At 41.6% G+C, this 25,338-nt stretch overlaps 3 protein-coding genes across 7 annotated transcripts in view; 2 read left to right on the forward strand and 1 right to left on the reverse strand.

The window, feature by feature from the left end:
- Positions 1-24,842, reverse strand: part of LOC309687594 (uncharacterized protein) — a 56,927-nt gene extending 32,085 nt beyond the window's left edge. Inside the window, exons 1-5 of one of the 5 annotated variants that reach the window (XM_082502679.1) lie at positions 23,096-24,842; positions 22,724-22,802; positions 21,933-22,007; positions 21,240-21,311; positions 17,765-19,080 (exon numbers count right to left, since the gene is read on the reverse strand). In XM_082502679.1, the coding sequence (XP_082358805.1) occupies positions 19,059-19,080; positions 21,240-21,311; positions 21,933-22,007; positions 22,724-22,802; positions 23,096-23,183 (336 nt within the window). In that variant the 5' untranslated portion in view covers positions 23,184-24,842 and the 3' untranslated portion in view covers positions 17,765-19,058. The other 4 variants (XM_082502678.1, XM_082502680.1, XM_082502677.1 and 1 more) reach the window with 4 other exon arrangements.
- On the forward strand, positions 1,549-2,463 carry LOC309721117 (odorant receptor 131-2-like; the record flags this gene model as incomplete). Its single annotated transcript, XM_082558469.1, has 1 exon — positions 1,549-2,463. One exon carries the CDS (start codon positions 1,549-1,551, stop codon positions 2,461-2,463), a length of 915 nt encoding a protein of 304 aa, XP_082414595.1.
- On the forward strand, positions 14,569-15,603 carry LOC309721118 (odorant receptor 131-2-like; the record flags this gene model as incomplete). The annotated part of the gene is made up of 1 exon (XM_082558470.1): positions 14,569-15,603. The coding sequence occupies exon 1, from the start codon at positions 14,689-14,691 to the stop codon at positions 15,601-15,603; it is 915 nt and encodes a 304-aa protein (XP_082414596.1). The 5' UTR covers positions 14,569-14,688.
- Positions 24,843-25,338: the final 496 nt, after the last annotated feature.

Consider the following 25,338-nt stretch of genomic DNA (forward strand, 5'->3'; position numbering starts at 1 on the left):
TGTCATGTACAAGATTTGTTACCTCCTGGACCAATCAGACAAGACTCAAATTGTTCACTACAATCATCTCAGGCCTTACAATGCACCTGTCCCTAAAGGTGGAACCAACTCGCCTGCTGGTGACATACCTGTACAGCCCCAGATTCCACAATTGACTGCATTATCAGGTGCTTTGCCCTTCACAGCTTAGAAATCTGGAGCTAAAGGGAGCTGGAATGTTCAGGGCCGCCCTGCAACCTCATCAGACCCTCAGGTTTGCCAGCCACCACCTCTAAACCAGTCACAACCCCATTCCCACTCTCCTTTGTCCCCTTCTCCTCTGTCTGAGACTGTAACGACTTCCCCCTCTGGCCATGTGGTGATACACCAATCAGACATTGTCCCCTCAACTCCTCATCGAGTATCTGGTGTTTCACGGCGATGTGGGAGACGTCAAGTTGTGCCTCCCAGATACCTCAAGGACTATGTTTTGAACTGAACTTGTTTTTGGTTTTGCTGTTCTTTTATTGTTATCCCCTTGCTCACAGCATGTTGTTTTTCCTTTTCTGTAGGGAAACGGGGACGTTACTTATGTGAGGGGGGGAGGAAAATGTAAAGTGTAGAAGTAAATTTAAATCTAACTGGATATACTGTACAAAGAGGTGTTTACAAAGGTTATGAAGCTAGTTATGTAGCTATTTGATGGTTACGTGATTTGATATTTACATGTTTACACGTTTGAATGTTTAGACATGCATGTTCAAAGCAGTGATAAGTATGTGTTATATCCACCTAGTTGTTTTCCCAGTTTTCATCTGAGTATAAGATTTCCTGGATTCTGAGAGGCCAGTGAAGTATTTATGTGGGTGGTAAACAGGAAGTGCTAGTTGTTGCTGTGTGCTGAGAGTAAAGAGGCTGCTGAAAAAGTTATCCATCTCCATCTTGCTGTTCCTAATTATTCAGAGAGATTCCAAACCATCTAGTGAACCCTCACGTTACATTTATAATAAACAGATTAAAAGAGACAACGCTGAGAAAAGAAAGACAGCACAGTTTTAACTTAACTGAATACCTCACAAACAGGCCTCATACCTGTCACAGTAACATTAGTGTAGGAGTTTTTAAGACATAACCCTAAAATAATAGGATGTAGTCTTACTTGTTGCATTAACTACAGAATTGATTACCTTCACAGCAAACAACAACTTTTCAGTTCTTTCAGATCTGTTATGTTGACTTTACTACAAAGTCTCCTGAGTATACCACCAATTACCTATTTAGAGGCTTCAATACTGTGGAGAATGGGTACTAGGGGACGATGACAACACAGTAGAAGGAAGTTTCATGTATAATTGTTATTCTTAGTTGCTGTAAGCTTCAAATTAATGATGCACGGTCATTTCTATGAAAAAAGTAGGGAAGGCAGAAGACATTTGGCTCTGGAACAGAATGGGTGGTTTCTCCACTGGATTTGATTTGGAGTTTTGATTTTTATTAAAAGTAAAATCTTACATTTATTAACAAAACTTTAATGAACTCTTAGAAGTACTTCAAACAGGTTTGTTCTCTATGGCAGGTAACAACTCAGTGAATTATGGTTTTTTTCAGCGATCAATCAGCTACCGGGTCATTATTGTACAGATCCTGGTAATAATTTTTCTTTGCATCAACATGTTGCTCATTGTGATCTTTGTTAAAAAGGAATCCTTTCACACATCTGCACGTTACATCTTATTTTTTGTAACACTGCTGTCAGACAGTGTTTTGTTATTGCTGTCAGATGTTTTACTTGTATTAACCCATTTTGAAATTACAATGCCAGTGTGGTTGTGTATAACTATCTCTGTTGTTGTACTTCTTTACTTCATTGTCACACCAGTTACTCTGACAGCAATGACTCTGGAGCGCTATGTGGCCATTTGTATGCCCCTGCGTCATGGACAGCTCTGCTCCACACGCAGCACTATGTACTGTATCCTGATCATTCATGGTGTCAGCTCTGGTCCTTGTATAATTATTCTGTCCATGTTCTTTGCTTCCGCCTCACTTAAGTTCTACAAGCAATCCATAATATGTAGTGGAGAGACATTTTCTCTTTACAGATGGCAGGATCATGTTCGATCAGCTGTGTATCAATTGTATTTCTTAATTATGGGCATCACTATTGCATACTCATATGTTCAAATAATGAAAGTGGCCAAAGCTGCATCAGGAGAGAAAAAGAAGCTGACACAAAAAGGACTCAAAACAGTGATCCTTCATGCTTTCCAGTTGTTGCTCTGTCTCATTCAACTGTGGTGCCCATTCATAGAAATTGCAGTGCTTCAGATCGATTTCACTTTATTTCTGAATGTCCGATATTTTAACTATATTGTGTTTAACATTGCTCCAAGGTGCCTGAGTCCTCTGATCTATGGACTCAGGGATGAAAATATTTTTCTTGTACTGAAAAAGCTTATGCCTACTTCATCCTGTTCAAAATAAACATAATTTGAGTTACATCAGAAATATACATTCTCCGATTCATATTTTATCAAACCACACAGGAAAATACTGCTTCAATATGCAATAAAAATAATAACAATAAACAATGATTATTTTTATAGGCTTTAGCCCCCTGCCCCCCACAACCCTGAAAGGGATAAGCAGAAGAGACTGGATGAATTAATGTATTAATAGATGGTTAAATTATTAATCATCTATTAATTATTAATCATCCATACATTTCCTGAACACATACAGGAAATTTGCTTTCCTGTATATATATTCCGTGAGGCTGCATTTTTTTTTCTTGTATTAAAAAAAGCTCTGCTTCTTTGTGTTTATCTACACATCACTGCCAGGTGATACTGCCGTGTAATCCATTCATTTCAACAAAGTAACTGTATTGTGAATACCACCTTTTAAAACAGTAACTGTAATGGAATACAGTTACACGTATTTTGTAATTTAAATACGTAACGGCGGTAACAGTTTCCTGCTACCTTGAGCAAAGCACAGCACAGGGGAGCTGCTCAGGGAGCATCTGTGTGGTCATCAAAGTTCAACACTGTTAGCACAATTAATCACTTATCGCTCCCTGTCATTCTGCCATTGAAGAGTGGCCAAAAAGTATTTTATGTTTTGTCCCTAATGCTCCTCAACATACTCTAGATTCATCCAGGATATGTTTCTTGCATAGTTAAGCTCTTGGTGAGCCAGTGACGTGTAGGAAGAGACAAGGTGACGACCAAGAACAGTTTGATAACTACTACAAATGGCGGCTCAGAAAGACAGCTCTAATTGTAAGACACCCCAACAAGCTAGAGATTTCCCTAGGAGAGTCAAGGTTAATGACCAATGTAATGGATAGGACCATAAGTAAGACATGCGTCCGTGGCAAGCTGTGGAAGAACCAGCGTGGAATAAAGGTCCATCAGGCGAGAATGAAATGTTTGGAGCGGGAGAGTGAGATGCAATGCACAGGCCCTGAACCTGGTGAGACGCACCCCATAGGGCCCAGTCCCTCCACACACCAGAGTCTTCCAATCCAAATAGAGTAGTTCCACAGCAGGGAATTAAGTGGCCCTCAGCCATCAAACGGCGTGATTAGCAGAAGTTTGATGAGGATATGGCCAACATCATACAAGCCGTAGCCAAAAGAGATGCTGACAGCAGGCTTGAAGCAATGACCACCATCAAGCAGAGCAGAGTGGCACAGGAGACAGGGAGAGAGAGAGAGAGAGAGCTAGGAAATTAGCATATTTTATTGCTAATTGTTATTGTGTCTTTATTTCAGACATATACAGAAAAAACAATGTATACCCAAGTACACATACTTGCATTTACATGTACAAATACGAATATATATGTAAATACACACACGTATGTGCTCAGACAAAACAAAAAAAGAAAATAAGTAAAATAAAAAGGAGTCTAAATGACATGAAATGACACTTATTAAGTCTTAAATGGAGTAGGAAGAAGTATAACATACTTATTAATCCCTACCCCATGTTCAACATTCTATCGAATCCAACTATTCATTGTTACCCCTAATTCCCATCATCACTTGCCCTACACAATAAACAAGGAGGACATGTATAAACATAGCTACAGTGATAATTTAGATACAGTTTAGCATAGTTATATATACAATGGGTCGTCAACTTTATCAGTTTCATATTCTTCCAAAAGCAGTTTTCGAAACATCTTTATGAACTGACTAATGCTTGAACATTGCTGTAGGTCCACAGTAAAACTGTTCCACAGTTTTAGCCCACAAATGGTCACACAAAAGGTTTTAACCTTTGTCCGTGCTTTAAGAGTCTTCAGATTCATTTTTCCCCTCAATTCATAGTCCCCTTCTCTGTCAAAAACATCCTCTGTATATTTCCTGGTAACATATTGTATCTGGCTTTGTACATAATTTTTGCAAATTTTGCATATTTTATAAGATCCATAAATTTCAGAATTTTTCATTTCAAGAACATAATGATAGTGTGGTCTCTAAATCCTGCTTTAGTAATCATCCTGATTGCTTTTTTCTGAATTTTACATAATGGTTGAAGTGAGGTTTTGTATGTATTTCCCCAGATTTCCACACAGTATTCCAAATATGGCAATATAAGTGAACAGTAAAGTACCCGGAGTGATTTGGAAGGCAAAAAATGTTTAGCTTTACTCAGTACAGAGATGCTTCTTGACAGTTTAGCTTGTATATGCTTTATGTGAGGTTTCCAGCAGATTTTGTTATCTATTATCACACCCAGAAATTTTGTATGAGAAACTTGCTCTACTTCAACATTATTTATTAACAATTTTGCTCCAGCATCTTTTTTACAATTTCCGAATAACATAAATGTTGTTATTTTTTTTTTCAAATTTAGTTATAACTTGTTTCTGCCAAACCATGTTTGCAGTTTAATCATTTCTTTTGTGACAATTTCCAAAAGCTGCTGTGAATTCTCTCCAGCACAAAAATATTTGTATCATCTGCAAATAAAATAAACTGTGATATATCAGATGTTTTACATAGATCATTGATGTACAGGATAAACAGCTTTGGTCCCAATACTGACCCCTGTGGAATTCCACAAACAATGTACAGATATTCACCAATCTTCACAAATTGTTGCCTGTCTCTCAAATACCTCCTTACCCACTCTAGCACCACTCCTCTAATGCCACAGTACTCCAGTTTATCAAGTAATATTTCATGATTAATTGTGTCAACAGCTTTATTTAGGTCAATGAAAACACCAACTGTGCATTGTCTTTGATCTATATTGTTGGTGATATTTTCAATTACCTCCATTAATGCCATGGATGTTGATCTATTTGGTCTGAAACCACACTGACTGTCCATTATTATTTTATGTTTATCTATAAATTTGTCAAGTCTATTAATGAAAACCTTTTCCACTATTTTTGAAAATTGTGAAAGTAGAGAAATAGGCCTGTAATTTGTGAATTGGTGTCTATCTCCATTTTTAAACTTTAGCTGGTTTCATTTGTGTTGGGAATGCACCAGTTTGTAGAGACAAATTGCAAATGTATGTTAAGGGTTTGGAGATGCCATCAACTTTCTTAACAATTCCATATAAATGTCATCAAAGTCAGTAGATTTTTTTGTTCTTGATTTCCCAACAATATCAATGATTTCCTTTTCTTCTACCACCATTAAAAACATTGAATGAGGATTACGTTCAATAGGTTTAGTTTCTTTCTCTGCAGAATTTCTTATATCATGAATTGTATCAGCCAAATCTGGTCCAACACTTACAAAGAATTTATTGAACTCATTAACCACATCACTCATGTTACTAATATTTCTATCATTATTAATGAAATACAAATGATAATTTAACTGCCTGGAACCATTTTTAATGATGGCATTCAATGTTTCCCAAATCCATCCATCCATCCATCTTCATCCGCTTATCCGAGGTCGGGTCGCGGGGGTAGCAGCCTAAGCAAAGAGGTCCAGACCTCCCTCTCCCCAGCCACCTCCTCCAGCTTGTCCGGGGGAATACCAAGGCGTTCCCAGGCCAGCCGAGAGATATAATCTCTCCAGCGTGTCCTGGGTCTGCCCCGGGGCCTCCTCCCGGTGGGACATGCCTGGAACACCTCGCCCAGGAGGCGCCCAGGGGGCATCCTTGCCAGATGCCCGAACCACCTCAGCTGGCTCCTTTCGATGTGGAGCAGCAGCTGCTCTACTCTAAGCCCCTCCCGGATGGTCGAACTTCTCACCCTATCTCTAAGGGAGAGGCCAGCCACCCTTCGGAGGAAGCTCATTTCCGCCGCTTGTATCCGCGATCTCGTTCTTTCGGTCACTACCCACAGCTCGTGGCCATAGGTGAGGGTAGGGACGTAGATCGACCGGTAAATTGAGAGCTTCGCTTTTACACTCAGCTCCCTCTTCACCACGACTGACCGGTGCAGCGTCCGCATTACTGCAGCCGCAGCCCCAATCCGTCTGTCGATCTCCAGCTCCCTTCTCCCATCACTCGCGAACAAGACCCCGAGATACTTGAACTCCTCCACTTGGGGCAGGAACTCATCCCCGACCCGGAGTGGGCACTCCACCCTTTTCCGGCTGAGAACCATGGCCTCAGATTTGGAGGTGCTGATCCTCATTCCCGCTGCGTTACACTCGGCTGCGAACCGCTCCAGTGCGAGCTGGAGGCCCTCACCCGATGAAGCCAACAGAACCACATCATCCGCAAAAATCAGAGATGAGATTCTGAGGCCACCAAAGCGAAAGCCCTCCGCCACTTGGCTGCGCCTAGAAATCCTGTCCATAAAAATTATGAACAGAACCGGAGACAAAGGGCAGCCTTGGCGGAGCCCATCACCCACCGGGAACGAGTCCGACTTATTGCCGGCAATGCGAACCAAGCTCTTGCAACGGTTGTATAGGGATTGAATGGCCCGTAGCAATGGGCCAGACACCCCATACTCGCGCAACACCTCCCACAGGACGCCCCGAGGGACACGGTCGAATGCCTTCTCCAGGTCCACAAAACACATGTAGACTGGTTGGGCAAACTCCCATGCACCCTCAAGTATCCTCGAGAGGACAAAGAGCTGGTCCAGTGTTCCGCGACCAGGACGAAAACCGCATTGTTCCTCCTGTATCCGAGGTTCGACTAGCGGACGAACCCTCCTCTCCAGCACCCTGGCATAGACTTTCCCGGGGAGGCTGAGGAGTGTGATCCCCCTGTAGTTGGAACACACCCTCCGGTCCCCCTTCTTGAAGATGGGGACCACCACCCCGGTCTGCCAGTCCACAGGTACTGCCCCTGATCTCCACGCAACATTGCAGAGACGTGTCAACCAAGACAGCCCTACAACGTCCAGAGCCTTCAGGAACTCGGGGCGGACCTCATCGACACCAGGGGCTCTGCCACCAAGGAGTTGTTTAACTGCCTCAGTGACCTCGCCCCCGGAAATCGGTGGGTCACACCCCTCATCCCCAGACTCTGCTTCCTCCCCGGAAGACGTGTCAGTGGGATTAAGGAGGTCCTCGAAGTATTCCTTCCACCGCCCGACAATTTTCTCAGTCGACGTCAACAGCGCTCCGCCAGCACTATACACAGTGCAGGTAGAGCACCGCTTTCCCCTCCTGAGACGCCTGACGGTTTGCCAGAATCTCTTCGAGGCAGTCCGAAAGTCTTTTTCCATGGCCTCTCCGAACTCCTCCCACCCCCGAGTTTTTGCTTCAGCCACTGCCCGAGCCGCATTCCGCTTGGCCTGTCGATACCTGTCGGCTGCCTCCGGAGTCCCACAGGCTAACCAAGCCCGATAGGCCTCCTTCTTCAGCCTGGTGGCTCCCTTCACCTCTGGTGTCCACCATTTGGTTCGGGGATTACCACCACGGCAGGCACCAACCACCTTGCGGCCGCAGCTCAATGCAGCAGCTTCGGCAATGGAGACGCTGAACATGGTCCATTCGGACTCAATGTCCCCAGTCTCCCTCGGAATGCTGTTGAAGCTCTGCCGGAGGTGTGCGTTGAAGATCTCGCGGACTGGGGCCTCTGCTAGACGTTCCCAGCACACCCTCACTACGCGTTTAGGTGCACCAGGTCTGTCCAGCGTCCTCCCCCGCCACCTGATCCAACTCACCACCAGGTGGTGATCAGTTGACAGCTCAGCCCCTCTCTTTACCCGAGTGTCCAGAACATATGGTCGCAGGTCTGGTGATACGATTACAAAATCGATCATCGACCTACGGCCTAGAGCATCCTGGTGCCACGTGCACTTATGGACACTCTTATGTTCGAACAGGGTGTTCGTTATGGCCAAACTGTGATTAGCACAGAAGTCCAATAACAAAGCACCGCTCGGGTTCAGATCAGGGAGGCCGTTCCTCCCAATCACGCCCCTCCAGGTCTCGCTGTCGTTACCCACGTGAGCATTGAAGTCTCCCAGCAGGACAACAGAGTCTCCAGGTGGAGCACCTTCCAGCACCCCCCCCAGGGACTCTAAGAAGGCTGGGTACTCCGAACTGCCACTCGGCGCATAAGCGCAGATGACAGTCAGGACCCGTTCCCCGACCCTAAGGCGCAGGGAACAAACCCTCTCGTCCACCGGGAAAAACCCCAACGTACCGGCAGCAAGCCGAGGGGATATAAGAATACCCACCCCAGCCCGCCGCCTCTCACCAGGGGCAACTCCAGACTGAGACAGAGTCCAGCCCCTCTCCAGGAGACTGGTTCCAGAGCCCAGACAATGCGTAGAGGTGAGCCCAACTATATCTAGCCGGTACCTCTCAACCTCACGCACCAACTCAGGCTCCTTCCCCACCAGAGAGGTGACATTCCATGTCCCTATTGCCAGTCTTGGCAGCCGGGGGTCGGTCCGCCAGGGCCTCCGCTCCTGGCCGCCACCCGGCTCACAATGCACCCGACCCCTATGGCGCCTCCTGCGGGTGGTGGGCCTGCGGGAGGATGGGCCCATGTCTCCTCTTCGGGCTGTGCCCGGCCGGGCCCCATGGACTAAGGCCCGGCCACCAGACGCTCGCCCTCGGGCACCCTCCCCGGGCCTGGCTCCAGGGCGGGGCCCCGGTAACCCTATCCCGGGCAGGGTAAACTGTTCCCTCGATATTCTTTTCATGGGGGTCTTCTGAATCGCTCTTTGTCTGGTCCCTCACCCAGGACCAGTTTGCCATGGGAGACCCTACCAGGGGGCAAAAGCCCCCAGACAACATAGCCCCTGGGATCCCTGGGACACACAAACCCCTCCACCACGATAAGGTAGCGATTCAAGGAGGAGGTTTCCCAAATCCCTTCAATGTTATTTTTATTCATATTTAATAATTTCTCATAATATTCCTTTTTACATCACCTCAAAATGTAGCTTCACTACTTCTACTCTTTATAAATTCTCTATATAAGGTATTTTTCTTTTTACATGCATTTTGTAATCCTTTTGTGATCCATGGGCACGCTGCATATTTTTGTTTTTTGCTATATTTCTTTACTGGGCAGCGGCTATCATATAACAGTTTAAATGTTCCTAAAAAGTCTCATAAGCTTTATCAATATTTTTTTCCTTATACAACATCTCCCATTCTTGCTTTAGTAAATCACCTTTAAATGCATTTATGGACTCCTCTGTTCTCACTTGTTTGTATTTTATTGTATTTTCCTGTTTGACCTTCCTGTAATTGCTGTCATACGCTACAAAAACAGGTAGATGATCACTAGTGTCATTATTTAGAAGACCACTTATAGATCTGTTTTCTATTTCATTGGTGAATATATTGTCTATTCAGGTTGCCGACTGTCCTGGGTTTAGTGATCACTGGACAGAGTCCCATGCTATACATAATAAACTCATCTGTCATACTATGTTTGTTTGGATTTAATAGGTCTATGTTGAAATCCCCACAAATGAACATAACTTTTTGATTTGTCCTATTATATCTTTTATCTACCCACTCCTTAAATATTTCAATATTAGAACCTGGTGTTCTATATATACAACTTACAATGACATTTTTATTTTTTTCCATACGAATTTCTATTGTTACACACATGTTGTCCACCACCACCGTCATTTTTTCCACCACCCTGTATTTAAAATTTTTGTCCACAAACAAAGCCACACCCCCACCGTTCTTATTCTTTCTGTTCATAAAATTTAGTTAATATCCGTCTATTTTAAAGTCCACTTTTTTATCCGTATTAATCCACGTCTCAGATACTGCAATCACACTGAATGGATGTGCAAATTTGCATAAATATTCTCTTATGTTGTAAAAGTTGGAATATAAACTTCGACTATTAAAGTGGATTGTGGAAATTTTGCAGTCAGCCTTGGCAGTTTTATTGAATTGTTCTTCAGTATAATAACAGCAGGTGTCACTGATGTTAAAAAAGTTCAATTCTGGATCAATGTCCTGCTCTGTGAAGTGTGTATTGTATTCCGTGTTTTGTGGTGAATTTAACTCCAGATAGACCCTGTGCACAAGAAAATGCTAACTTCCTGGTTTGAGACCGGATGTGGGGTTGTACATTTCTGGTAGCTTTACTTTGCGGTCAATCGCTACTGCGAAGATATACTCCAAAATCATGTCCAAAACTCGAAAACGGAAAGATCACATTAAGTTACAAAGAGGAGAAGGTGGTAACACTCACCACTGTTGTGTCATAAAAAATCAAATGATCAATTTTGACGTTTAAAGAGTTTAGATCGATCAGTTGTTTACATCACTCAACACAAGCAGAACTGCATTACAGAATCAGAAGACACATCGTCCACATTCAGAAGCACATCTCTGTATAGTGACAGTTATTATGACTTAAACAGGCAAATGTTCAGCATTCAACTTACAGGTGAAGAATAGTCAACCCAGATGTTTCCCCCGTTAGCAGGTGAGGAGGAGGAGCAAGTAAACAGGGCCGTAGGACTCAAGTCGCAGGGAGTGTGGATAAGGTGGAAGAGCACCTTGCAGCACTAAGTCACCTGGTCAAACATCATGCAGGCAGACTTCCACCATGTCCGATTCCTCGTGCAGGCAGTATACCCTACCAAGCCCAGTACACCTCCATGTGTCGTGGAAAAGCTAGATATCGGCCTGTCCCCTGTGCTCTGGAAGGGGCACCCTAGAACATATCCTCAGCAGCTGCCCAAAGGCCCTGGCCAATGGTCGTTACTGTTGGCGTCACAACCAGGTGCTCAGAGTAATTGCTGAGAAGACTGCCCCAGCAATGAGCACCAGCAAGCGCCATCATGCTCCGAAGAAGAGACTTCTTTTCATTAAGGCTCAAGAGAAACCCCAGGTGTGGCCACGGTTAACAACCAGCCTGCTCAACTTGATTGGCAGCTACAGGCTGAGCGGAGTAAACAGCTAAAGTTCCCACCAGCACATCAGGGGCCTGTTCTTCGTACCTCGCTAAGTAAGTTAGCTGGATTTGATTGTTGACGATTTCGCGTGATCTTGGATCGTTCGGTTCCCCGAAGCTCATCCGGGACTTGCTGCCATAGCAACAGAGCCATAAGCGTAAACCTGCTCGGGAGCAGGTTTACTTTATGTAAACAGGATTAGATCGCGGCCACGCAGGTATGTCCGCTTCATTTATACGAAAGCAACAGCGATATTCCACCACTGTTTCACCATAAATAAATAACATCAATGTAACTAAAGATAATGCAGCACTTGATCCATTTATTGATTTCACACAGATACATACAGGTCATTTCCTAAAAAAGGGAAATGTACTATTAACATTCTATTACATGTATGTGATTATTACAGATGTAATTCATATTTCAGAGTAGTAATTGCAAATTACTTTGTGCAATCAAGATGGGAGACCACGGCTATAAAAGCGAAGGTGGATTTGGGAAGCCTGTCGCAGCCATGTCCTGTCCGTTTACGCGAGCAACCCATTGCGAAAGGTGCAAGATTGATAAGGAGAGTCCTCAGAATTCAGCGTATATTGCGGGATAGACAGGATCCTTTAGCTCAGCACAACAGTGTGCTCATTGAGAGATATCGATATTCCCGTGAGGGTATTATTCACTTAACCAACTTGTTGACGAGGGGGTGCAGGACCACCACCTGTCTTTTTTTGCTCTGCCCTTTTCTTGGTTGCTGTTATGAACCAACAAACAGAGTATTCCAGGGTCTCATTCCAAGAGACTAAAAGCAATATAAGTGATAAATATTACCATTCTGTAGAATATTCTTATTTCACTTTTACTTGTTCCCATGTTCTAGTGGGTCCTGTTGTGGCTCTAATGTGAAAGGGGATATAATATAACATATTATAATGTAATATAATATTGGATAATATAGTGTGATATGATAAATCTACCCTACCGCCTACTGGTGTTGGCCAGAGGGGCCGATGGCGCAATATGGCAGCCTGGCTTCTGTCAGTCTGCCCCAGGGCAGCTGTGGCTACAACCGTAGCTGCTTCCACCAGTGTGTGAATGTGAGAGTGACTGAATAGTGGCATTGTAAAGCGCTTTGGGTGCCTTGAAAAGCGCTATATCAATCCACTCCATTATTATTGTCATTATTAAATTACTTATGAGTTTAATTTGTCAGCAACTTTCTGCCAGCCCTCTCTCCTTGCTTTTGCAGCCTTTGCAGTGTTCCCTTGCGTTTTAATTAAACTCTGAAACTCCTGAAATCCCTCACTCAAGAGTTCTTGCTCTGCTGCTGAAAAATACCGAGCGCGCTCCTTCGACATTTTCGCCGACCAATCAGAGGGTTGCCGATCAATGTTTCTACTATCGATGCGTAGCCCCTTTTACGACACCCAGTGATCTCACATTACTTCATCCAATCGTCAACAGCAGGTGTGTTCGGAGAACCGGATTAGCGAGCTCACGGTTAGCGCGATGATTTGGTCTTGGATGTGTCATTTGATCTTGGATGTAGTAAGCGATGTACGAAGAACGGGCCCCTGATCTGATCTGATCTGGAACTTACAGTGCCCAGGGAAGAGCATATCAATGAGACCAATCAGAGTGGACAGTATATCCTTGGTTTCTTAACATAAACCTCACTGTTACAGCTAGTGGCAGTGCGAAAGTGCCCCCCTTAGACTCACTTTTAATATAAATCCCATTGTTTTCCCCTGAGTTATTGGTTCTGTTATTAGTTAGCTACCATAAACTAATGCTGTAGAATGAAGGATGACACTTTAATGATGAATCCTCAGGTTTATTGGTAATAACCATTCAGTTTCACCGTAAGAGCTGGGAAAGTGTACATAAAAACAGCGTGTAAGTTAAAAGTCCATACTCTTACAACTGTAAACATTTAGAACAAATAACTTAACCAATGACTCTACGTGATATTGAAGTACACCGACTTCACAGATTCTTTATGATGGTAGCGATCAGGTGGAAACTTTTACTTATAAAGTCAGACATCTGTGTTTACACTTCACAATAAAATACAGATTCATCTGGAGCTAACTAGCCTGCTTCAACTACGTCTACTGAGGTCTAGGTCACAACCCGCCCATTGTACCACCCCCTTACACTGTCCTGTCCTGCCTCCGGTCTTCCTCATCTCAGCACTATAAATAAAATCACCCAAGTTTAAATCTAGCTCTCTAATCTTGCCTACAATGAAAATACAATGGCTTCCAAAAGTATTCGGCCCCCTTGAACTTTTCCACATTTTGTCACATTACAGCCACAAACATGAATCAATTTTATTGGAATTCCACGTGAAAGACCAACACAAAGTGGTGTACACGTGAGAAGTGGAACGAAAATCATACATGATTCCAAACATTTTTTACAAATAAATAACTGAAAAGTGAGGTGTGCGTAATTATTCAGCCTCCTGAGTCAATACTTTGTAGAACCACCTTTTGCTGCAATTACAGCTGCTAGTCTTCTAAAGTTCGAGGGGCCCGAATACTTTTGCAAGCCACTGTATTTCAAATATGAGGAAGTTTTCTACAGGCAAAGACATAGATGTGTTATGAGTTTGCAAGCCACTGTATATAAAATCATGAGTACATAATCAACATATCACACAAGCATCCCTTCCCACAATGACAAACTTAACAATTGCCGTTTCTGTCACTCAAAATATTTAAAGATGTACTTATTTACATCATAACCATACCTTTTTGCCTCTATCAAGGGGGCTGCTAATGACAAAATAAACTTCCACGTGCTCCGTTACAACACTCTCCTCCAAACTGCCCGATAACTGCACAGACAACAATTTTACAGGTAGTCGTGCCTTCAAAATAATACCTTCAAATCTCAAACAGGAGTCAGATAGTAGATGTAGATGAGCGCCAAAATAAGCAAATAAAATGCAAGCAAATAAAACTAAAATAATGGGATTTAGTCTCACTTGTTGCACTAATTACAGAATTGATTACCTTCACAGCAAACAACAACTTTTCAGTTCTTTCAGATCTGTTATGTTGACTTTACTGCAAAGTCTCCTGAGTATACCATCAATTACCTATTTAGAGGCATTGATCAGAGGAGATTGGGTACTAGAGCACGATGACAACACAGTAGAACGAAGTTTCATGTGTAATTGTTATTCTTAGTTGCTGTAAGCTTCAATTTCATGATGCACGGTCATTTTTCAGAAAACTGCAGGGAACGCAGCAGAAGACATTTGGCTCTGGATTTGATTCTCCACTGGATTTGATTTTGAGTTTTGACAATCTTACATTTATCAAACAAAACTTTAATGAACTCTTAGAAGTACTTCAAACAGGTTTGTTTGCTATGGCAGGTAACAACTCAGTGAATTATGGTTTTTTTCCACGACCAGTCAGCTACCGGGTCATTATTGTAGAGATCCTGGTAATAATTTTTCTTTGCATCAACATGTTGCTCATTGTGATCTTTGTTAAAAAGGAATCCTTTCACACATCTGCACGTTACATCTTGTTTTTTGTAACACTGCTGTCAGACAGTGTTTTGTTATTGGTGTCAGATATTTTGTTTATATTGACCCATTTTGAAATTACAATGCCAGTGTGGTTGTGTATAACTATCTCTGTTGTTGTACTTCTTTACTTCATTGTCACACCAGTTACCCTGACAGCAATGACTCTGGAGCGCTATGTGGCCATTTGTATGCCCCTGCGTCATGGACAGCTCTGCTCCACACGCAGCACTATGTACTGTATCCTGATCATTCATGGTGTCAGCTCTGGCCCTTGTATAATTATTCTGTCCATGTTTTTTGCCTCCGGCTCACTTAAGTTCTACAAGCAATCCATGATATGTAGTGGAGACACATTTTCTCTTTACAGATGGCAGGATCATGTTCGATCAGCTGTGTATCAATTGTATTTCTTGATTATGGGCATCACCATTGCATACTCATATGTTCAAATAATGAAAGTGGCCAAAGCTGCATCAGGAGAGAAAAAGAAGTTGACACAAAAAGGACTCAAAACAGTGATCCTTCATGCTTTCCAGTTGCTGCTCTGTCTCATTCAACTGTGGTGCCCATTCATAGAAATTGCAGTGCTTCAGATTGATTTCAGTTTAATTCTAAATGTCCGATATTTTAACTACATCATGTTTAACATTGCTCCAAGGTGCCTGAGTCCTCTGATCTATGGCCTCAGGGATGAAAATATTTTTCTTGTACTGAAAAATCTTATGCCTACTTCATCCTGTTCAAAATAAATGTAATTTGAATCACAATAGAAATATAAATGCTGTCATTTATATTTCATGTTAAAATGTATGGATGATTAAATTATTAGTAGTTTTCCAGTTTTCCAGTTTTTTTCTGTATATGTTCTGTGTGGTTGCATTTTTTTAAATTTAAAACAAACTGTGCTTTGTGTATTACGTCACTGTTTAGTGAATAAGTAAAGTCAAATTTTTATGTATATAGCACCTTTCTAGATAAAAGATGACAAGGTGCTTCACACAGGGAAGACAAAGTATAAATCAAAAACAGACAAAAGTTAACAAAATGCAATTTTTAAAAGATGTGTTTTTAGTTGTTGAGTCCACACATCTTAAGCTCAGTGGGAGTTCCACAGTCTGGGAGCCACATTTGCAAAAGCTCTGTCTCCCTTAGTTCTCAGCCTTGTATGCTGAATAACAAGTAGGCCCTGATCACATGACCTCAGGGGCCTGCAAGGGACATAGGGCTGTAGAAGTTCAATGATGTAGGCTGGAGCTCTAAAGGTCAGAACCAGAATCTTAAAATGGACTCTAAATTCCATGGGGAGCAAGTGCAGCTGTATTAGCAATGGTGTCACCTGAGAGTTCTTAGATGTTTTGGTCAGAAGCCTTGCTGCAGCGTTTTGGAAAATCTGCAAGCGCTCCAGGGACTTTTTGCTAAGAGATGTAAACAGCAATTTCAGGTGCAGTGAACAGTGAATTGTATGGGTGCAAATTACACAAAATCTTAAAATCAGAAAATACAATTAAAATAAATGTTGTGTTTATCGTATTTTTAAATAAGGGATTTGTTTATTGTACTTATCTACGATATTTGTCCAAGAGAATTTTTTTCCCCTAATATGAGATGCTTAACTTTTTCTCAGAATGAATTGTTGAGTTTTCTTAATGTTGGAGCTTGATCGGTTTAGCTTGATCTATTGTTATGAATTGGTGCAACATACATTTATTTTATCTGAAATATACAAATGATTTAGTATGTGTTACATGGCAGCCCTAAAGAATATCATTGTAACTCAGTATTATCTGATAGGGTAATAAATACAGATCCACAAATGATATATACATATACAACAAATACAACTTTTATCATTTTATTGCTGCGGTGAACAATGATGAATGTTGGAATAATAGTATTTTGAAAAACATCTTCAGTACTGATCATAATCCGTTGATAACAATCATGACAACAAAAATATTAACGATATTAAACAGTAAATAAATTGTTATTATCATTAATAATAAGAATGATTTCTTTTTTATTGTATTTTTGTGAACAGTATTTACAGAAGCTCACTTGTTGAGGGAAGGTTTTTCTTTGTTGTTGTTGTTGTTTTTAAAACTGACCTAGTTCCTAGAGCTGTTTTGCAAAGAAGAATGGGCAAGAATTTCAGTCTCTAGATGTGCAAAGCTGGTAGAGACATACCCTAAAAGACTGGCAGCTGTAATTGCAGCAAAAGGTGGTTCTACAAAGTATTGACTCAGGGGGCCGAATAATTACGCACACCCCACTGTTAAGATATTTATTTGTAAAAAATGTTTGGAATCATGTATGATTTTCGTTCCACTTCTCACGTGTACACCACTTTGTATTGGCCTTTCACGTGGGATTCCAATAAAATTGATTCATGTTTGTGGCTGTAATGTGACAAAATGTGGAAAAGTTCAAGGGGGCCGAATACTTTTGCAAGCCATTGTAGGTGGAATTAAGACACAGTCCTTGCTCTGTCCTTATTGTGCGTCCCTTTGCCCAACTTGACAGACAGCTAACGGTTTCAATGAACATTGGAGGCGGAAGTAAGTTTAAGGCTTTTTACTTCGTCAGTAGTTCAATGATTGACATCCTTTTCTTTCCGTAAAACTAAAAACAAACGCAAAGTAAATGTTACAAGATGTCTTTTCCTTTTAACTCACACTTCTAGGATATGAACTGTACTGTTATATAGTATGTGTAATCAACAGCGACTCAGTATTGATCACAATACAACTTAGTGAGTTTAGCTTCCTCAAAGATAAACATAACAGATGAAATAACTGGTTTCTAAACAAATCTCTGTAATAGAAATGCACCAAATAAACTTGTAAACATGTTGTACATTAATACAGTAATAAAACGTTTTAAAGAGCAACAACATATTCTGCAGGTTAACAAGCGACCAGCTTCCTGTTTCCTCTACCCACAGGAACACAGAAAAACCCCACCAAAATATAAGCTGGTGACTATTCCCAGTATGACCAGCAGAGGGTGCTGAAGAGAAAGAACCTATGCATGTCATAATAGTCCTGTTGCTGAGGTTGTGGTCATCCTGTAATCTCTCAAGGACTATCTCCAACGCTTCAGTGACTGGATCGCAAATGAAGAGTGATGTAACATCATGCAAGTCCATTGTTTCACCTGCCTCCATAATGTCATCTCTCACCTTCTCAGCAAGGTCCAAGGTGTTCTGGATCTGGTGTTCAGAGCTGTCTACCAACAGGTTGAAGATTGAGGCCAGAAACTTTGAGATGCTATAGGTGACCAAGTTATCATACAGACAATTGCTCTTAAAGGAACACCCTATTTGTGTAAACCATTCAGTTTAGGTGTAGATTCGCCTGGGTATAGCCTGTGGTATGAGGTCTGGTCAATAGCATTGTCTTGTTCTAACTAATTGTACTAACTGACCTCCCAGCCCATTTTTCATTCAGTGGGCTGGTTTCAGTTATTGTGCAAATGTACTGTTTATAAGGTTGGGGGAACCTGCAGCCAGCTGAGACTGACGAAGTCACTTCGATGAGTGATGAAACATTTCTTCCATTGAAAACACTACTTTCAGATGAACAGAAACAACCTTCTGGGATAGTCTGTACAGACTTTTCCACATCTATAGTATTTTGGTGCATCCTATAATAGAAAGCATGCATGCTATGGAAAGTTGTTTTTTTTTTTGTTTTGTTTTTTTTTAGCTTTCAGCATTTCAGGGTTAAGATCTAGAGTTATACTGGGCTATTGCAGCAAATTTGCTGGAATGTCATGGCATGTGGCATGCTTCATGTTACATATTATCACAATAAAACTGAACAATTTAAAAAAATTAATTAGTATCTGAAACAGAGAAGACAATTTTCTTTTACTAATTTACAGTGCTGTGCATGCAGTAAATACCTTAAAAGAGGCAATAGGTTTTGATTATTATTTGTTACAGACATATGAGGGTAGGAATATACAAATGTAAAATAACAGGATATGCTTGTTCTCTTTGGCAATAACTATGACAGTTAAATTCTGAACACGCAAAAACTTTTTCAGAACTTTCAGAACTAGACTTCAGTGTAGAGTCTCTTGAGTTCTCCATCTATCATTGATGTGGAGCCATCAAGGGGAATGGCTGCTAAGGGAAGGTGATGACACCATCTCACAACTTCAGTTTCATATGACCTTTAAATTAATGTTCCACTGTCATCTCTCAGAAAACCAGAACAGGAAACCTGAAAAGAATAAGTCTTACATTTACACTCCGATGCCCTCTTAGAAGTGCTCTCTATGGCAGGTAACAACACACTAATTTGTGTGTTGTTGATTAATAAAGTTTCATCTAATCTAATCTAATCTAATCTATTCATATACATTCATTCATTGTTGAATGGCGCCCAACACCACTGTGTCGTCAGCAAACTTCACAATGCTGTTGGAGCGATGGGCGGCTACACAGTCTGAAGTGTAGAGCAGCGGTCCCCAACCTTTTTTGCGTCACAGACCGGTTTATGCCTTTAAGGTGTCGCGGATAAATACAACGAAATAAAACTAGTACCGGTACCGAAAAAAAGAAAATTTACTCATAACACACGTGAAAAGAACCAGGAAAACCGAGTAAACGATAAAAACGATAACAAAATAACGCTGAAAACCGATAAAAACCCTGAAAACCATACACTTTTTACACCTGAGCCTCAACTCTCGCGGCCCGGTACCAAACGACTCACGGACCGGTACTGGTCCAAGGCCCGGGGGTTGGGGACCGCTGGTGTAGAGGGAGTAGAGCAGTGGCAAGAGGACACATCCAGAGGCGGAGCCAGACATTTGAAACACCCGGGGCTTAGCCCTAAAGCAGGGGTGTCAAACTCAAATACACAGTGGGCTAAAATTCAAAACTGGAAAAAAGTCGCAGGCTAACGTTAATATTTATTGAAATATATTTATTGAAATATATTTATTCCTCCAGATGGTAAATGGTAAATGGCCTGCATTTGTATAGCGCTTTTCTAGTCCATAGGACCCCAAAGCGCTTTACACTACATTCAGTCATTCACCCATTCACACACACATTCACACACTGGCGATAGCAAGCTACATTGTAGCCACAGCTGCCCTGGGGCACACTGACAGAGGCGAGGCTGCCGGACACAGGCGCCACCGGGCCCTCTGACCACCACCAGTAGGCAAACACGGGGTTAGTATCTTACATACACACTGGTCTTGCTTATAAAACTCATAATGAGCATCCAACAGTAAAGTGTTAAAATTATGGCCTTTACCCGGGATTGAAATGTCAAACACATTAAAACGAAAAGTAAATATTCCAGCAGACATTTTGCAACATCCTCAATTTTTGATGAGCTTTAAAAACACAACAGTCCTGAAGTTATATTTGCAAGTTTCAAGAAAATAAAATATCCCAAGACATACGTGACAGGTAAAATCCTGGCTGAAAAAAACATTTCAGTGTGTTTTGGTTATCTTAATTACTCTAGAACAGGGGTGTCAAACTCAAATACACAGTGGACCAAAATTCAAAACTGGAACAAAGTCGCGGGCTAACGTTAATATTTATTGGGGAAAAAAAAATCTTCCTCCAGATATAAGAATGAATCTTTTCTTATGGACTCAAACAAGTTTTGCTGAAAAACTGAATATGGAACAAGCAAAGCTTAATACTAAACAATATATATATTAGCTGTATAATACCAGTAGGCCAGCTCTAATAGTAATTTGGTATGGCTTCGCGGGCCAAATGTAATTAGGCTGCGGGCCAAATTTGACCCGCAGGCCAGAGTTTGACACCTATGCCCTAAAGGGTAGTATGTATGTGGGATTTTTTTGGGGGGGGGGGGGGTTAGAAATGACTGAAAGATTAATTGGCTCCGTTTTGAGTTTTGTTCAAAAAAGAATGACTTCATATAGAGAAAAATATATATCACATGTGCAGGACACCTTAAACTGGTTTTTTAATTAAGCAGCAAGGCAGAACAAAATCGGGGCTTTATCAAGACATGAGGACTAAACCCCAATTCAACCAGACCCAAGACTGATCCGGAATGAAAACAGGACTACAACAGTTCAAAATCAGGACTACTTGGTATTTAACCAAGACAGAACCAGAATCAGAACTAGATGATAGTAGCACTAAAAATCATCATAGGCCTGCACTACACTTATTTTTTTAATTCTACCAAAGTCCACTATTTAGATTGAGAAAAGTTCATATAATTATTTAGCCTTGTTGTGCAAACAAGCCTGCATAACTTAATAAATATCGAATTTGAAAAATAGCAAACCTAAAAAGAAACACTAGGTACTAGATACATGAGTACCTATGATACGGTGATACTTTTGCTAAACAACCATTTGACTAACATGTGTGTCTCACCTGCTCTTGTTCCATCTCTGTTCTGTCCTCATTCTCCATCTCCCTCTCTGTTCCTCTCTCTCCCTCTCTGTGCTGACAATCATCAAATATACAGTTGAAATCACATATTTATGTACTCTTCAGATCAAAACACAAACACTTTTTTAATTGTAACATCAAATCAGACTAAATGCTTATTTTTTTAGATTGCTAAATATAAAAAACATATTTGTTAACTTTAAGAGTAAAGAGAGAAACTATCTGTATTTCTTAATTGCAAATGGTATCAAATTGTATTCAAACTTGAGCCACACTTATGGAGCTCCACAGTTCTTTTTCTGGTGTTTTGGTTGACATCTCTTGATTTTCCCATGTCACAGAAACAGACTCTGTGTTTTGCCTTATATGCATCCACAGCTGTGCCACCAATTTACTCACATGGACTCTACTAACCTATCAGAAGCTTCTTCAGCTCAGAATGGAATCGTCTGGAGTTTTCTTATTAATTAACAATAAACTTAGTGTATATGTACTCCTAAATTTGATCAAAGTGATAAAAAATAGACAGCTCTGTCTCTCTTTATTCTGACATTTAACTAATTCGAAAGATATTTCAATATTTATCTAAAACAAAAGTTCACTTTTAGTCTACTTTAAACAGACCTCACAAAAGGCTGATGTGGCTGGATCAGTAGTCTGATTTAAGTACGATACCTTTGGCCAGGGATTAATCTGGTGCATCGCTTCACTGCAGTCTTACGTATTTTCCCCACACCTGAATAAAAAATACTGATATATACAAATAACAGCTTCAGCTGATGCAGCCTGACCCAATCCTAGATGTTCAGCACACAGAGACACAGAGGTACCGTTTAAAGTTTAGTGATAACCTGAGTCACTGATCATTTGCAGTATTACAGAGTCTGGCAGTCTTTGCATGATGTCCACGTCACTGTAAGTTTCTAGCTGACTCTCAGGTGTGACAGGTGTGCCAGCAGTAAAGAGTAATAATAGCCTGCATCCTGAGGTTTGTCATGCAGGATTAAAGGAGCCAGGCTTTGTTCACACAGCTAGGATTGTATTTTACACTGACCCTGGGTCAGTATAAGTATCATACAGTTTAAACGAAGCACTGAAACTTGCACATATTTATTACAGATGCACTGAAGCTAATCGAGATATTTGCTGTCAATCTGTGGCTGCGATTAAACACTTTACTGGAAACTTTATTAACTAGTAACTTCATCAGTCATGACAGAAGCTAATATTTCTGTGCTAACATCGTTTAACCAGCAACAGCTTTACTCCAATATAGGCTAACGTTTACACCGTAACTTTAAGCTAGCACCATAAAGACGGTAAAACACGTAATAATATCTACAAATGCATCTTAAAGCTGTTATATTAGCACTCTGTGTATTACTAACATAACCACATTAACATTACTGACACTCGCTGACTTTTAATAGTCATTCTATAAATGCTGTCCGTTTAAATGGTCTTACCTGTAAACACTGTATATCCACCGGATTGCAGCCAGAGTGGATTCTGGAGTCTTCCACGCTCCTGTTAGTGATCCTCCATCTGGATGGATGAGAACAACCTTCTGAACAATCTAGCAGGAGATGGCCCATATCTATGGGACTGATTTGTGCTAATAACGCCCATTGTATGGACTGATAACAGCCGAAGCGGGTGAATAAAGTCACCCAGTAGCTAGCTGTGCCATTACCCAGCATACATCACTCCCTCCGTAAATGCAATAAACCATACATAAGTATCGTTCTACCTGTTTTTCAGGTAGTTGTTTACATTATATAATTTATTGTGTTCTATATACGTCACTACAATGTGATTTGGAAAATGTCTAAATATACCGACAAAAGGCACTTCCGCGGCAATCTCTTCAATCGGAGGACCCTTCACGTCAATTCCCGACGCGAGAGGGGTACCCTGCGCGTCCATAAGTGCAGCAGAGGGAGCCTGACCATGCGTCACACGTTTGACGAGTTGGGAGTGAGAACGTGTTGGTTCTGTTGATCTTATGTGCTGCACAATAATGTTTAATATTTAGTATATACTGTCATATTCCCATATATCATTGTGATGTTGTTTATTCTATTACTCTTGTTCTCTTCTGCTTGTTTTCTTTTTTCTTTCTCAGCAGGTGACCCAGGTGATTGATATATGCATTTTTTTTTCTTTTTTTCTTCTTTTTTTTCTTTTTCTGCTCATTCTGTTGGTTTTTGGTTTTTGCCCCTCTCCCCCGTCCCTCTTCTCAGCTGTTTCTCTTTCCCTCTTTCTTTCTCCCCTTCTTTCCCCCAGTCAAGTCTGTCCCATGTTCAGTAAGTGAAAATAAAATAAACAATAAAAGGTGAATCAAATGGACCATTATGGCAAGGCTGGGATGGTCAATTTGGTAAAGTAAATCCGTTGGGCATCTTTCTTTGCCTTTAGACAACAATTCTGATGGCAAAAGAGCCAAACGGGACAGGCAAAAAAAAAAAGAAAAAAAAAAAAAGAAAAAAAAAAAGAAAGAGCAGTTTCTCAACAGCTCAATTACTTCTTAACACAGAATAACTACTATGATACCTTGCAGTCAGGTTTTAGACAGAACCACAGCACTGAAACTGCTCTGACCAAAGTGTTTAATGACATATGTCTGAATACAGACAGTGGAAAAATGTCAGTCTTAGTTTTACTGGATCTCAGTGCAGCATTTGATACAGTTGACCACAACATATTACTCAAAGGACTGGAGAACTGGGCAGGTCTTTCAGGAACTGTACAAAACTGGTTCAAAACATACTTAGAAAACAGGAAATACTTTGTATCAATAGGTAACTTCACATCTGAGCAGACAAGTATCACATGTGGGGTTCCCCAAGGTTCCATCTTGGGACCTCTTCTGTTTAACATTTACATGCTCCCACTGGCACAGATTATAAAGAACAACAAAATAAACTATCATAGCTATGCAGATGACACACAAATAAATATCACAATGTCCAAGAGAGACCAAGGCCCTGTACAGGTTCTTGGTAAATGCATTGAGGAAATTAGTGACTGGTTTGCCACAATTTTCTCCAGCTAAACAAAAACAAAACTGAAGTAATAGTCTTTGGAGCCAAAGAAAAACAAGTAGAGGTCACCAGAGAACTTCAATCTATACACCTAAAAACCACCAACCAGGCACGAAATTTGGGTGTAGTGATGGACGCAGACTTAAACTTACAAAACACGTTAAGAAAATAACAGCTGCAATCCAGGGGGATACTAGGATACCCACCCCAGCCTGCTGCCTCTCACCAGCGGCAACTCCAGACTAAGACAGAGTCTAGCCCCTCTCCGGGAAACTGGTTCTAGAACCCAAGCCATGTACTGAGGTGAACCCGACTATATCTAACTGGTACCTCTCAACCTCACCACTAACTCAGGCACCTTCCCCACCAGACTCTTTCCCCACCAAAGAGGTGACATTCCATGTCCTAATTGCCAGTCTTGGTAGGCCCGCCAGGGCCTCTGCTCCTGGCCGCTTCCCGGCACACAGTGCACCCGACCCCTATGGTGCCTCCTGTGGGTGGTGGGCCTGAAGGAGGATGGCCGAATCTGCCTTTTTCAGGCTTTGCCCAGCCGGTTCCCATGGACTAAGGACTGGCCACCAGACGCTCACTCTTGGCACCCTTCCCAGGCAGGGTGAACGGTTTCCTTGGTGTTGTGCTCATAGGGGTCTTCTGAATCAATCAATCAATCAATCAATCAATCAATCAATCAATCAATCAATCTTTATTTATAAAGCACTTTTCATACAAAAAATGTAGCACAAAGTGCTTTACATAGTTAAAAGCAGCCCACCCCACCCTCCAACTCACTCCCCACACTCTCATTAACATAAATGATGTGAATACACACATATCTCCCCCCCCCACCCCCCCACCCCACCCACACACACACACACACACACACACACACACACACGCGCACACTTAAAGAGTAAAAATTGGGCTGGGTTCACATGAGCCAAGTGAGGAAACACTATAACAGGGAGCCGTCTGCACCGAGAGCCGGTCACAGACCGCAGCCTCCAGGCTGGGCACACAGCAGGAGGGAGGCAAAGGAG

The sequence above is a fragment of the Aulonocara stuartgranti genome, assembly GCF_965226115.1.
Source record: "Aulonocara stuartgranti genome assembly, chromosome: 14".
Lineage (NCBI taxonomy): Eukaryota > Metazoa > Chordata > Actinopteri > Cichliformes > Cichlidae > Aulonocara > Aulonocara stuartgranti.